The 14,374-nt window shown below is 30.0% G+C and overlaps 1 protein-coding gene across 3 annotated transcripts; it reads left to right on the forward strand.

The window, feature by feature from the left end:
- Positions 1 to 387: 387 nt before the first annotated feature.
- LOC111387488 (hydrophobic protein LTI6B-like) lies at positions 388 to 10,425 on the forward strand. 3 transcript variants are annotated; one of them, XR_002701410.1, is made up of 5 exons: positions 388 to 5,301; positions 6,660 to 6,759; positions 7,061 to 7,130; positions 9,702 to 9,798; positions 10,211 to 10,425. XR_002701410.1 is itself a non-coding variant. In XM_023012046.1 (3 exons), the coding sequence occupies exons 1-2, from the start codon at positions 9,218 to 9,220 to the stop codon at positions 9,786 to 9,788; spliced, it is 177 nt and encodes a 58-aa protein (XP_022867814.1). In that variant the 5' UTR covers positions 9,095 to 9,217; the 3' UTR covers positions 9,789 to 9,798; positions 10,211 to 10,425. The 3 variants fall into 3 exon arrangements, 1 of the variants encoding a protein (XP_022867814.1); XR_002701408.1 differs by lacking the exon at positions 388 to 5,301 and having other exon boundaries at positions 6,202 to 6,759; XM_023012046.1 differs by lacking the exons at positions 388 to 5,301; positions 6,660 to 6,759; positions 7,061 to 7,130 and adding an exon at positions 9,095 to 9,307.
- Positions 10,426 to 14,374: the final 3,949 nt, after the last annotated feature.

Below are 14,374 nucleotides of genomic sequence, written 5' to 3' on the forward strand. Positions count from 1 at the left end.
AGAGATGGTTTTGTTAATTTTTATAATTTATTGTACTGATTTATATATTTTTAAAACGTTTGGGAATATGATTGCAATTTGTGCTTTATTTTTCTTTTCTTTTTTTGGTTTTTTGTTTTAAATAAGAGGATATAATAGTCATTTTACTTTCAAAAATGGGGAAAAGGATGTTTTGCGCAACCAAATGTTGAAATAAAGGCAAAAACATCAAAAAATGAAAGGTAAAGACGTTTTTCACAATAAACATGGAAGACATGGACGTTTTTCACTATTTTCCTCTTACTTATGGTCAAAAATTAAGAACCTTTCAAATATTTGTAATTTGACTAATTTTCTCCCAACAAATTTTCTTCTATGCAATTTTTTTTTGTCTATGTTGCTATATATTTTACAAAAAATGCACTCCATATTATGTTGGTTCTAAAATTTTTACCTATTGTTGCCATTTAATCATACTTTCATTATCTTGGGTATGGATTCTTCTACTCCAATGTTCATATTTAAACTATGTATGACGTAACATATATGGTAATAGTTTTTCTTTTTCTTCATGTGGTTGTTGTTGCTTACATTCTGCTCCAAGTACTTGATAATTTTTCTTCCTTTATTGATTGACATAATGGAACCATGTGTTCATTGAGAGTTCCGTTTGTGTAACATTCAAACTATTTTTAAAACTATAAGTCAGTCACATGATGCATTAATTCATCAACAACGAAATCAAAGACGAAGAGATTGACGACATCAAGCTGAAACTGGATTCATTAATCATCATAAAAGAGTAATTTAGCCTATGTTATCTACAAATAATAACTCTCACGTTGTCCATGTACACGAACCTATAGCATACCATCATTCTAAGCCTTCCATTTCTAACAATGAAGCAATGAACATATGCAATACTGAATTACAAGAAAGTTCTAATCAATTAAATGTACCATGTATGCATTACTGACATGCACATATTGTAATGATTGTGGTTCAAAAAAAATTCTATAGAGAAAGTAAAGGTTTCTGTTGTTCTGATGGGAAAGTTTAACTCAATGTGTTTGATCTACCAACCAACTATACAATCTATTTACTTCTAAAGAATCTGCATGTACGGAATTCAAAAAAATTGTCTGGGGATATAATAATCAATTTGCATTCACTTCATTTGGGGTAAAGTATGACAAAGAACTGTTTAAATCATACAGAGGTATCTACACATTTAGGGTTCAAGGTCAAGTATATCATTACGTAAATCCACCTATGCCAGAAAATAATACGCCTTCTTATATGCACTTATATTTTTATGACACAGGTAACAAAGTTAAGAATCGTATGAAAATTTCGAAGAATTTTGTTCAATCTTTTTGATTAGTTTAATTGAAATCCTTAAATTAAAACCGTATAGTAGATTCTTTAGGTCTTTAAGTAATATAACGAATTTGCATGATCATCGAATACAAATAAGATGTGATCTGGGACTTGATCAAAGAGTTTTCAATGCTCCTATGACGTCTCAAGTTGTTGTTGTATGAGTCGAAGACGATGAAAATGCAAATGTTCGTGAGACATTACTATTTATAGCCATTTTGGTGATTCACATAAGGTTCATTACTACTGAGGTTGTTATGATCCTTTACGATATCCTTTACTTTTTTCATATGGAGAATCTGGTTGGCATTAAGGCATTAAGAGATGCAACAACAAATATTTTCAGTCTCAACATGTGTCTGATGTAGATGGTTTTCCTAGTACAGTAACTTTCGCTTTTGAAATTATTGAAAAAGAGAATAAAGGTTTATGCATATATTTTTTTTATAGTTCAAATTTCTACAATGTAAATTAATAAATGAGTATATAATTTTGACCTTTTTCGTCATGCAGTGCTTAATGGAACGAAAAAACGGTCTCAGGTCTCTTGTTGAGAATACTATTCATACAAATTCCAAATTAGGCTATCTGGTAAGTCTTATTACTGCACACTTGTAGATTATTTCAACATTTTGTTGTGGATATGTATGTTAAGATTGAAATTGCTAGGTTAGACTATTTTCCGAATAACTAAAAAAAATCCATGTTGAACTATATCAAGGTATTGTAACTAGTGTTGAAAATGGGGAAATGAGAGGGTACAAAATTGGAAGAAAATTTTTCCTACCACAATCATTTACATGTGGGCTTAGAAACTTGCTAAGAAGATACATGGATGTGATGTCTATTGTGTAGCATTATAGAAAATAAGACAATTTTTTTACTAGGACATGTAATCCAAATTGCTTAGAGTTTACGCAGGAACTAAAGCATAATGATGAAGTTCAAAATCGATTAAATCTAATTGCACGTATATTTTAAGCAAACTTAGAAGAGTTAAGAAATTATTTATACAAAAAAAAATAAATCTTAGGCCCTGTTGTTGCACATGAATATACGATTGAATTTAAAAAACGGGGCTCCTTCATGTGCATCTATTATTGATTTTCAAATCTGGCCATAAAATTTGTTGTGTTGAACAGGTCAACACGATAGTATGTTCTAAAATTCCTGACAAAAATATATACCCTTATCTTTATTTTGTTATTGTTAAACATAATATGCATGTCCTTGTGGAAACCTTAATCCTAAAAGTGTATACATGGAAGAAATTAAAGGTTGTAAAAATAAATACCCTAGGGATTATTGCAATATAACTACATTTGGTGATAACTCATATCCGTTATATAAGCGTAGCAATAATGACATCTCTGTTAAAATTAGAGGTCAAATGTTGGACAATCGCTAGATTGTACCATATAAACCTTATTTAATTGCGAAATTTGATTGTCATATTAATGTTGAAGTATGCTCTTCTATTAAAGTTGTAAAATATTTGTACAAATATGTATACAAATGATATGATCGTATTAATTTCATAATTGGCATAAATGAAGTAGAGAAAGAAATTGATGAAATTTCAGCTTATCAATTTGCTAGATAGATATCTCCACTTGAAGCTATGTGGAGAATTTTTCTTTCAATTTGTTAGAAAGTTGTCCTACTTTTTATTCTTTACGGCCTCATATTGAAAATCACCAATAAGTTACATATAATAGTTATGATAATTTATCTACTATCATTGAGAACGAAAATACGAAGAGAACAATGTTGATAGAAATCTTTCGAATGAATCAAACAAGTGAATTTACTCGAACATTGTTGTATCGAGATTTTCCTACACATTTTGTTCGGAATACTAATATAAAAATTTGGACTCCGAAAAAGAAGCAAATTGTTATAGGATGAATTGTCACAGCAAATCCTTTTGAAGGAGAATGCTATTTTCTCTGCATTCTTCTTAATCATATTCAAGGACCAACATCATTTCTTGATTTACGAACTTTAAATGGGGTAACTATTACAACTTATATAAAGGCTATACTTCTACATGGTTTATTAAGCGGAGATAATCATTGTAAAGAATGTTTATTTGAAGATATTGTTTACAAAATGCCAACTTCTTTAAAATGACTATTTGCTATACTACTTACGCTTTGCAACCCTAATCATCCAAAATTACTATAAGATAAATTTAATGCTTATATGACAGATGATTATCTACATGAAAATATACCTACAGAATTGCTAAAGTACATGCTCTACAGGATATTGGTGGTCTTCTAAAATCATTGGGTAAAATCATAAATGATTATGAAATAGTTCCATTCAGTGTAAATATAGATGAGAACGAAAGGTTGAGAAGAATGGTTATAGATGAGATGATCAATTTGGATATCAAAGGAGATTATGCTTGTGCAGCGAGTTTAAATAAAGAATTACAGTTTGCATATGATGCGATTATGGAAAAAGTTAAATTAGAATCAAGTGGTGCTTTCTTTATTGATGGTCTAGGTAAAATATTTTTATATAAAGCATTTCTTACTGCTGTGGGATTTCAAAATTTGATTGCTTTAGAAACTGCACTTCTGGAGTATCTGCATCTCTATTACCTGGAGGTTGAACAACTCATTCTAGATTTAAAATTTCTTTAGATACATATGGTGAAGTAAATTACTTTGTTAGCAAGCAATTTGCTTTAGGAACATTACTCAGAATGTGTAAGTTAATAGTTTGGGATGAAGTACCCACGGTGGATCGTTCTTCTATTGAAGCTGTAGATAAAATGTCGAGAGATATTACCGATTGCAATTTGCCTTTCGGTGGCAAAGTGGTTATTCTCGGAGGAGATTTTCGACAAGTTTTACCAATTGTGTCGAGAGGGAAAAAAAAAAGATATAATGAAAGCTAGCTTAGCCTTTTCTGACATATGACCTTTGTTTATACATCTACCATTGATTGAGAATATGAGGGTTAAATTGGATCCCACATTTTGTGATTATTTACTTAGAATTGGAGATAGAACAAAAGAAGATACTTGTAACTACATCAAGCTTCCAGAGAATATCACTTTACGATTTGAGGACAAAATTCAGTCTCTAAAAAATTGATAAATTATTATTTCCCAAATATTGAAGTGTGTGATGGCAAATCGAGTTATTTTTATGCCCACAAATGAATGTGTTGATCATATTAACAGAATTTTACTCGAACAAATTCTAGGTCTAATTTTCACATATTTTAGCTTCGACGAAACACTTGAGAAATGATAATAGAGCTTGCCAAGAAGATTTTTTGAATAGTTTGACCCCATATAGTATTCCACCTAATGAATTGAATATTAAGGTAAATTTTCCTACAATGTTATTGAGAAATATTAATCATTTTGAAGGCTTATGCAATAGGGCACGCCTTACTTATCGAGAATTTGAGAAGAATGTAATTCTGCTGAAATCACAACCGGTGAATATTGTAAAAAATATATTTTCTTATTGGGATTCCTTTTATACCTCTTAAGACAGATCGAAACTCAATTCCATTTAAAAAAACTCAATTTTCAATTAGACCATACTTTACAATGGCAATAAAAAAAATTATAGGGCCAAACAGTTGATTTTGTTGGTTTGTATTTTCCAGAACCCCTTTTTTTCATGGTCAACTTTATGTAACATTATCATGAGCTAGAACAAGTACAAAGATAAAAGTTTTGGTGAAACCATCAACTACTGAAAACTTACACAATACATGTACTAAGAATGTTGTCTACAAGGAAATCCTTTCTTTCATACATTCGTAGAGTTATAACTTGGCTTCCTTGTTCATTATTGAAAAACTTCATGAATTTGTGCAATTAAAGTCATCGATGAAGCTATCAAATTTGCATGGAATAACTTACAAACAATTGGAAAAAAAGATGAAAGTGTTATCAGAGAAGCTCATGAGGTAAGTGATTTATTGTTTTACAAATAGCTTTCTTTTAATCTAATGCTTTATGTATTATTTCATCTCACTTTTCCGCTGTACATAATTCTAATGTTCACACACACACACACACATATATATATATACATATACATATGTATATGTATATACATATACATATGTATATGTACATATACACATATGTATATGTATATGTACATATACACATATGTATATGTATATGTATATACACACATGTATATGTATATGTATATGTATATACATATGTATATGTATATGTATATAATATATGTATAGACATATATGTATATATATACATATATGTATATAGATATGTATGTATATGTATGTATATATATATATACATATATATATATATACATACATATACATATGTATATGTATATGTATATACATATGTATATGTATATGTATGTATATATACATATACACATGTATATGTATATGTACATATACACACATGTATATGTATGTATATATACATATACACATGTATATGTATATGTACATATACACACATGTATATATATATACATATACACATGTATATGTATATATATATATATATACATATGTATATATATGTATACATATACATATGTATATACATATATGTATATGTATATATATATACATATACATATGTATATACATATGTATATACATATGTATATGTATATATACATATACATATGTATATACATGTATATGTATATATACATATACACACATGTATATGTATATACATATACATATACATATGTATGTATATATACATATACATATGTATATGTATATGTATATATACACACATGTATATGTATATACATATGTATATACATACATATGTATATATATATACATATATTCATGAGTTTACTCCTTAGATAAGAAATTCTTTTTCGAATATTGTAGTTATTGACATTTCGTATATTAACCAAATAATTGTTTATACTTTTATCCTTAAATATTCTTGTTCTTTTATTATTATTAATTTTTACAAGTTTATTTTCCTATTCATAATTAGCTTATTCGTTTTTCAAATTCTAATTATTCATCTTCACAATTAGTTTTTGAATTTAGCAAAAAATATTTCACAAGCACTTCAATGGCAGACTGTGGACGAAATGTTTGCATGTTGGGTGACACATATTCTTACTTGTGTTCATTTTCAGAAAGCAAATCTCATTCAAATGTGTTCCACATCTTTTTATTGACCTTCTAAATAGTAATATTATTATTCTCTCGTGCTTTAAATTCTATTAAACCATTCTAATTTCATTCATTATAATACTATGACTCAAAATTCTAAATGTCTTTTCTTTCATGATTTATAGTTTTTCCAAACACAATTCTTCAACGATCAATGGCCAATTCATCACCTGGAGAAAAAGAGTTGAAGATAGTTGGTCGAACATTGAAATGAATAGTTTCAAGGTACAATTTACCATATTAAGTAACATTAAGAGAATATGATACGAATTTCTACCCTAACCAAACAAAAGAATAATATAAATATTTCTTCAAGTTTTATTACTAATTCCATTTATTTTATTTTATTATCTCTACAAACCGGCATAAACACATTTTGCCCTTCTTTTACCATTTTTCCTGCTTTTTTATAGTCTTTTCTCGTCTCTTTTTCCTTTCAGTAAAAAGATTTTAAAAATCCTTTAATCTATTTGAGATTTAACTTACCATATTTGAACAATTCGTTTTCAATTTATTTTTATCATAGATGGCCCCGGTTATTGCAAATATGGGTAGAGCAAGTATTCCTCTCTGTCGGACAATCATACACATTTTTGGTGAGTTTCTATTTGTTGTTAGTAATGTTATAATTTTTGAAGTAATTGTAAATTTATGAGTTGTTTTGCCATTTGATCAATATTACAATCTTCAATTTTTAATTAATTTTAAGTTCTTTTAAGATATAGGAATTTGAAAACATTGTCTTTGATGACTTCTACACTTCGACATTTCTTTTCAACAATTTGTATCAATTTTATCTAGGAAAATTCTACTTGTACATAATTATTGCACATAATGGTGCCCATAATGTGATGTGATAATCATCCGGTTGTTGATGTGCAAGTATGAGATTTGAATTAAATGTTGGATCCAGTGCCACGTATAATTATGAACACAATTATGTAGACAATTATGTACATGTAGCACTCCCCTTTTATCTAAGGGCCAATCCTAAATTGGGGAGAAAGTTTGAAAATGTTGTTGACAAAGTTTGATTTCCAACCATGTGTGATAATTTCTCTAATTTAGTTTGGTAAAACCTCTAGGTATTCTCATGTGATGTAGTGGATAGGAAATGTAGTTTTGCTAGAGATCTTTGTCTTCCTTAGTTCATTGTGAGAATTTTTATGCTAGAGTTACTTACTTACTTATTTATTTATTTCACAACTGCATAAGACAAAATGCACTTTACGATAATCCAACACATTTAACATGATAATACTACCTTCAAAATAACCAAGCCATTGCACGGGCAAAGTCTAATGATGAATAAAAAGGGGAGTGAATTAACCAAATGGTCACTGAACTTTGTAAAATATTTCTACGAAGTCATTGAACTTTAAAAATCAACTAATTCATTACTGAACTTTGCAAAAGGTTTTCACGAGATTACTTAGTTTTAAAAATCATCTAATTCATCATTAAACTTTGCAAAAGATTTTCCAGGAATCACTATATCGATGGAAAACTTGTTGTAAAGTTCAATGATCTTGTGAAAACTTTTTGCAAAGTTCAGTGATGAGTGAGATGATTTTTAAAGTTCAATGACTCTGTGGAAATATTTTGCAAAGTTCAGTGATGAATTGAATGATTTTTAAAGTTCAGTGACACCGTGAAAACTTTTTGCAAAATTCAATGACCATTTAGGTAATTTACTCATAAAAAGGGCAACAATCAACTCACAAACATTTAATTTGAGACTTAGTTACAACGAAATTCCTTTTGAGTTCAAACAATTAACTCACAAAAATGTTTTGTTATATTTTGTATTTTTTTATGAGATATATATTTATGATGGAGTCTCATTATCATCAAATCTAGACAAATTGTATGTAATTGCACAATTTTCCCATAACAATTTAAAAATATCAGCAATTAATTTAGATTGATGATGATTGTTATAAAAAAATTAATAAAGTATCACTCAGAGCCCTATTTAGTGGGATTAAAATCAAAATTTTAGTAGATTTTGATAAAAATTAATAAATTATTTGATTAAAAAATTGTGGGTCCTATAAAATATGTGATTGAAATTAATTGTTGACTTTGATTTAAACTAAAATTTGTATTTTAATTTTTACCAAACAGGGCTAAATAAAGAAATATACTACGAACCATATTAAAGTCATTATATAACATAATTCAAAGGCAATCAAATTTATTGCATTAATAGTCAAAAGGAAAATTAAAAATAAAGAAATATACTACGAACCATATTAAAGTCTTTATAGAACATAATAAAGGCAATCAAATTTATTGTATTCATAGTCAAAAGGAAAATTAATTTTCGGTCCTTTAAATTATCATAATTCATAGTATTAGGAATATGGTGCGGGATAGAATAGACGTTAATTTGAAGTTTATTAGGTAAGAGTAACCAATCTGGATCCACATGCCACTTGCAACGTGGGCTCTTTGAATGAGAGTGAGCTGTCCATGACCTTGATGATCCGAATCCTAAAAGAAAGATAAAAGCCAGAGAGGATTTTGATTTTCACGTACAGCCACCACCAGATAAACACTCACTACTTGTTTTCCTTCATTTACCACCGCCTATAAATCTACACCTACCCACCAATTCAGTTTGCAGTTTCATTGAAAAGGGACTTCTCTGTGTGAAAACTTGAAGGTCGAAGGTGCTAAAATGGCAGATGAGGGCACATTGAATTGCATTGATATTCTTTTGGCTATTCTTCTGCCTCCCCTTGGTGTCTTCCTTAAGTTTGGTTGCAAGGTTTCCTATCTTTTACCTATTCTTTAATTCTATATCTAGTTGCATGGATCTCTTTACTTGTATGTAGGGGTGAACATAGTCTGGTTTGATAGATGATGATAAGTCTGAGTCTTGATAAACTTGTGTTTTGTACAATAAACACATTTTTAGAACCTGTTTGGGAATGATTTTTCTCTCAAAAAATTGATTTTTTGACCGTTATTTCATTATTTCAGCCGTCATATTTGACTTCTTCTCTCACATGTGGACCCCACTTTTCTCCTAACGGTCAAAAAATTAATTTTCAAAATCGCTTCCGAACAGGCTCTTAGAGGTTGAATTATAATAAAGAATTGCATTGTAAGCATAATTTAATTCATCGTATAATTTTTCTCCTTATGAAAAATGGTTGTAGGTTGAATTCTGGATCTGTTTGCTGCTGACCTTATTCGGTTACATTCCTGGAATAATCTATGCTATTTATGCCATCACCAAAAATTGATGAATCCATGGTAAGATCATATTGCATTAATAATGATTAAAATAGTATGCTAAACTGGATACGAATAAACATATTAAGTAAAAGTGATGTAGGGCGTGGAGCTTTTGAAAATCAAAAGCCGTTTTTAAGACTAAAAAGTTACTTTTGAAAAGTTAAAACCTGCTTGTAAAGCTAAGAAACTGCTTCTAGAACATATTTGGATATTTCTTGCCATACTAAAAGAATTTTTAAAAGAAGTTTACTTAAGAAAACTCTTCTACAAGAAGTAGAGCTTGTAAATAAATGGTTATTTTTATAATACAATTATATTCAATCTCACTTCCCAAACATGCTATAAAATTTTAATTTCTCTAGTAAAAGTATATAAAAATATTGGAGAGCAATTCAATTAATGATGTATCTCATTCAATCTTGTTTGACAGGTAAGTTGAGGACAATGGCGATGAGCTTGATGTTGTTACAATGATGTTAGTCCTATTCGTAATTTCTTTGTATTTATGTAGAATTTACTTTATCACCCTAAATTGTGTCATGAGGTGATTTATTATATTGTCTTTGTTTGGTTCATTTTGTAACTTTGGAAGTATTACATTTCTTTTATGTCGTTTGATTATGGTATATTTGTCTTGTTTCTTTATTAACTTTTGTCGAGTATATATTACCATTGTCGTACTAAGAATTGTTAAGTGGATTTATAGTATGGAAATGTAACGATTTTTGTTAATCAACGGAGAGCATACACGCACACACTTAAAAAGTGCGATAAGGAAAACCCAGTGAAAATTGTGATTGATTCATCCAATTCCTTGTTGAATCAGCTGGTCGACCGGGTTCCGTTCCGGTTTTAGAAAATTCAGTTTTCAAGCAATAAGCTGGACCAGTTGCCATATCAATTTTCACATTTACATATTGCCTCGTGAAGATGAAGAACAATTACTTTGTGCCAGGACATAGAAATTCATTGAGACTAATTCGGCGGAATAAGCCATTGTACAACATGCTTGACAATGGTGTAGGTGTCAAAAAAGTGTTGATGAGAAAGATAAAGTATTTTTCTAACTGTCCAAGGATAACCTACCACGTAGCATGTTGTCAAACTTGTTGTAAAAATCATTGTACAACAAGCATGATTCTAATTCGTCTCTATACCTATTCATCTCTACGACACAACACATTTCTGAATCAGAACTAAAGAATGGGTATAAAAAATTCATGGGAAAATGGCTCGAATGGAAATAACACATTAGGAAAACAATGTGTTTGGGTTGATTGTTAACACTACAAGAAAATTTCCATACATCCACACTCTATGACATAAATAATTTCTTGTCAAGATTATATATATAAAAATCTTTCGAGTTTCAAATTCGTATTAACAATTTAAATTATCCGATTAATTTCTTTTCCAGAACAAAATGAATCAAAATATTGCTTAAGCTTTTTACAATGTTTTTAAGCCATATAGTACAAGATAATGAAAAATAATTTTTTAAGCATTAATATAAATTTTCTACTATTTTAAAAAGCTATTACATCTCCTACTTTATTGTTAAAGCAGATACACATGAAACCAAACACCAATGGTTACAGAATGGTTAAACCATGGACAACGATAATATCAAATATTTCTACTCATGTAATAAACAATATGATTGTATATGACAATCGTCGCAATTTTAAACAGTTATATAGAAGACACGGATATAATGTTATCAGCTTTGAACAACCGTATGACTATCAAAACCACTCCAATTTTGGACACCTTCAATTTTCTGGAAACATGAAAGGACTATATGATGCCGTATGACTTGACATAGATTTTGAATCAAAAAGATCATGGATTATTAGCTTAGCACAATTGAACGTTACATACAGATGGATTTTATGGATGGTTGGGTACTGAAGCCGTCCATAGATCTCTAGGAATAATATGTTGTAACTTGAGCATGGACAAGTATGATATCCCTACTGTACATATACAAAAACATGAGGCTAAGATCACTCATTAGTATTGATCGATTTGAGAGAAAACAAACTTGATGCTCCAAAAATTTCAAGGAGCACAAAATACAGATGTGTGAAACGGCTAATCTACAAAGCAAATGAACAAGAAGTGACATTAGTATTCATAATACTTCAGCTACTCTATTCATATAAAGGAGAATGCTTGTTGTACATTCCCAGTTACATATTTTTTCTGCAAATTGATGAAGTATCAAAAAGATAATGGAAAAGGTTATTTTATTTTATTTTTTAATTTGATTGATGATATTTTGACCCAACCAAATCTCGCCACATCATTTATTGATAAATAAATTTGTAAGTTGTAATATACATGTTGTAAGTATTATGCCCTAGGTCCAATCAACTTTGGACATAAATACTTTTATATATAATTAATGCAATTAAATGACAGATCTATTATTTAATTAATAGACAATTAAATAAATAATAGAGTCCGTAGATTCAAATATTTGTAATTTGTTAATCACAAGGAGTTGTAATTGTGAGATTCAAATTACATCTGATTGAATCTTAAATCATCCGTGGTCGTAAGTAATAACGAGATACGGATATCGTTATTACGGATAGACCATCACGTGTGGCATTTCTTACTTATGAAGTAAGTAGCTGATCTCACAAGTTAAATTGTGGTGAAACTTAAATGAACACGTGGATGTTTTGTTATAGAACAAAACATTAGAGACCCGTCGAGAGATTCCACATGGATAACTATCTGAGTGTCAGTGGTTAATCTCTAACATTCGGTAGTGGAATTGGTCCTTTAACTTGAGGTCGTTATGGTACCTTATATGAGAACAGTCATACTTTGGCGGTGTTGGATGTTGCTCTGAAAAGGGCTGCTAATACGACATCGTTCGGGTACGTTAAGAATCGTATGAAGGTTGTGATTGATCAATAAAGGATTCGTCACTCTTAGATAGTAGGAGATTATGATCTGCGTTTCATTCAATTAAGTCGATGATGAAATCCTTGGCCAAGGTGTACTCATAAGTCGAAAAGGAGTTTTCGACTTATATTGACTTAATAGTGGACTGAAAGATATGATCGATGATCGAGATTGACACAATTCCATATCTCGTAATTGATCGGATCATATTGACGAAGGGATTATAGTTTCAGGGAAAACGAACGAATTTGGTTTTGTCATACCACGTGACATTTTTCGTCACATGTATTGCCCTGATACATTGCTAGATGTCAATCAGGGACGGAGAGTGTGAATTGACGATAAATTAAAATGGTGTTTTAATTTATCAATTTTGATTAGATCAAAATAATATTTCACGTCGTGAGGTATCGTGGTCGAGAACCTAATGTGTCGCACACAAAAGAGAATTGGAAGATTGGAAATTGTCAATTGGTTAATTTAACAATCGTTGGATAAATTAATTAATTGGATTTGTTATTTATATTCCCGAATTAATTAATTTGATTAATTAATTCACGGGCCGAGTTTAATTAATTGGATTAATTAAATATTGGACCGGATGGAGCCGAGCCTGTTTGAGTTTATATAAATATATAGCTAGGGTTTGAGGTCCATATGATTTTCATTATTCTTGCTGGTACAAGGAAAACCCTAAAAGCTACAATCTTATTCTCTGTGTGGATCACCATTGGAGGTTGGACAATTGGACAGCTGTGGTGACGAATCAAGGTTGATGGAACGAAAAGAAAAGTAAAAGGATTGCAGAATTCTTCAAAAGTACAATCCTTATCACAATTTCTATCTAAACACAAAGGCGATTCTTGGTAGGAATCGAAAATTATTTTAAATTCCGCTGTGCATGTATAAGTAGATTCCCAACACACGTATCAGAGCCTACTTTGTGTTTGTTAGAAATTGATTTGCATATTATTGAAATCAAAAGTTGATTATTCATGTTTTATTGTTTCTAGCAATTGAAGATTTATTTTGTGTTCAAAATTGTTTTGAATATAAAAAAAAAATAAAAATTGTAAAACTGAAAATCGGCAACTGTTGCCGATAGGAAGAAGTCGCCGCTGCGCGTCGCAGAGGCAACGGTTGCCGCTGCACCAGGCAGCGGCGCCTGCTGCCTACACAGCAGATTGAAAACGCTGCTCTGTGACCAGCGTTTTCATGCTGCTGTAGCGGCAAAAAAAACGGCTTTAGGGTTTTCAGAAAACCGGGTGACAGATTTGGAGGCGGGGGCCTCAGTTGTAATTTTTGAAATTGTAGGCCCCCGCTTGCAATATTATGAAAGGGGTCAAGTTGTAATTTTAAAGAAGGACTGCTGTGCAATTTTATAATCTTGAGGGCCCTGTTGATAACTTGCCAAGGGGTCAGTTTGCAATATTTTAAAAGGGGACTTGTTCTACAATTTTAAATTTTGGAAGGGTCTGATGTTAATTTCAAACTTGGGTCAATTTGCAAGTTTTCAAAATGGTTTTGAATTTCAATTTTGAAATGGTTTTAAAATTAATTTTAATTGGGTTCGACCCATAATTTTGATTTTGACCCAAATTAAAATTTTATTTAAAATTGGCGACTTTTTTATATTTTTGTTAAAATTGGATTTTGACTTAAATATTAAACTTTG

This window comes from Olea europaea, chromosome 3, assembly GCF_002742605.1.
Source record: "Olea europaea var. sylvestris chromosome 3, O_europaea_v1, whole genome shotgun sequence".
Lineage (NCBI taxonomy): Eukaryota > Viridiplantae > Streptophyta > Magnoliopsida > Lamiales > Oleaceae > Olea > Olea europaea.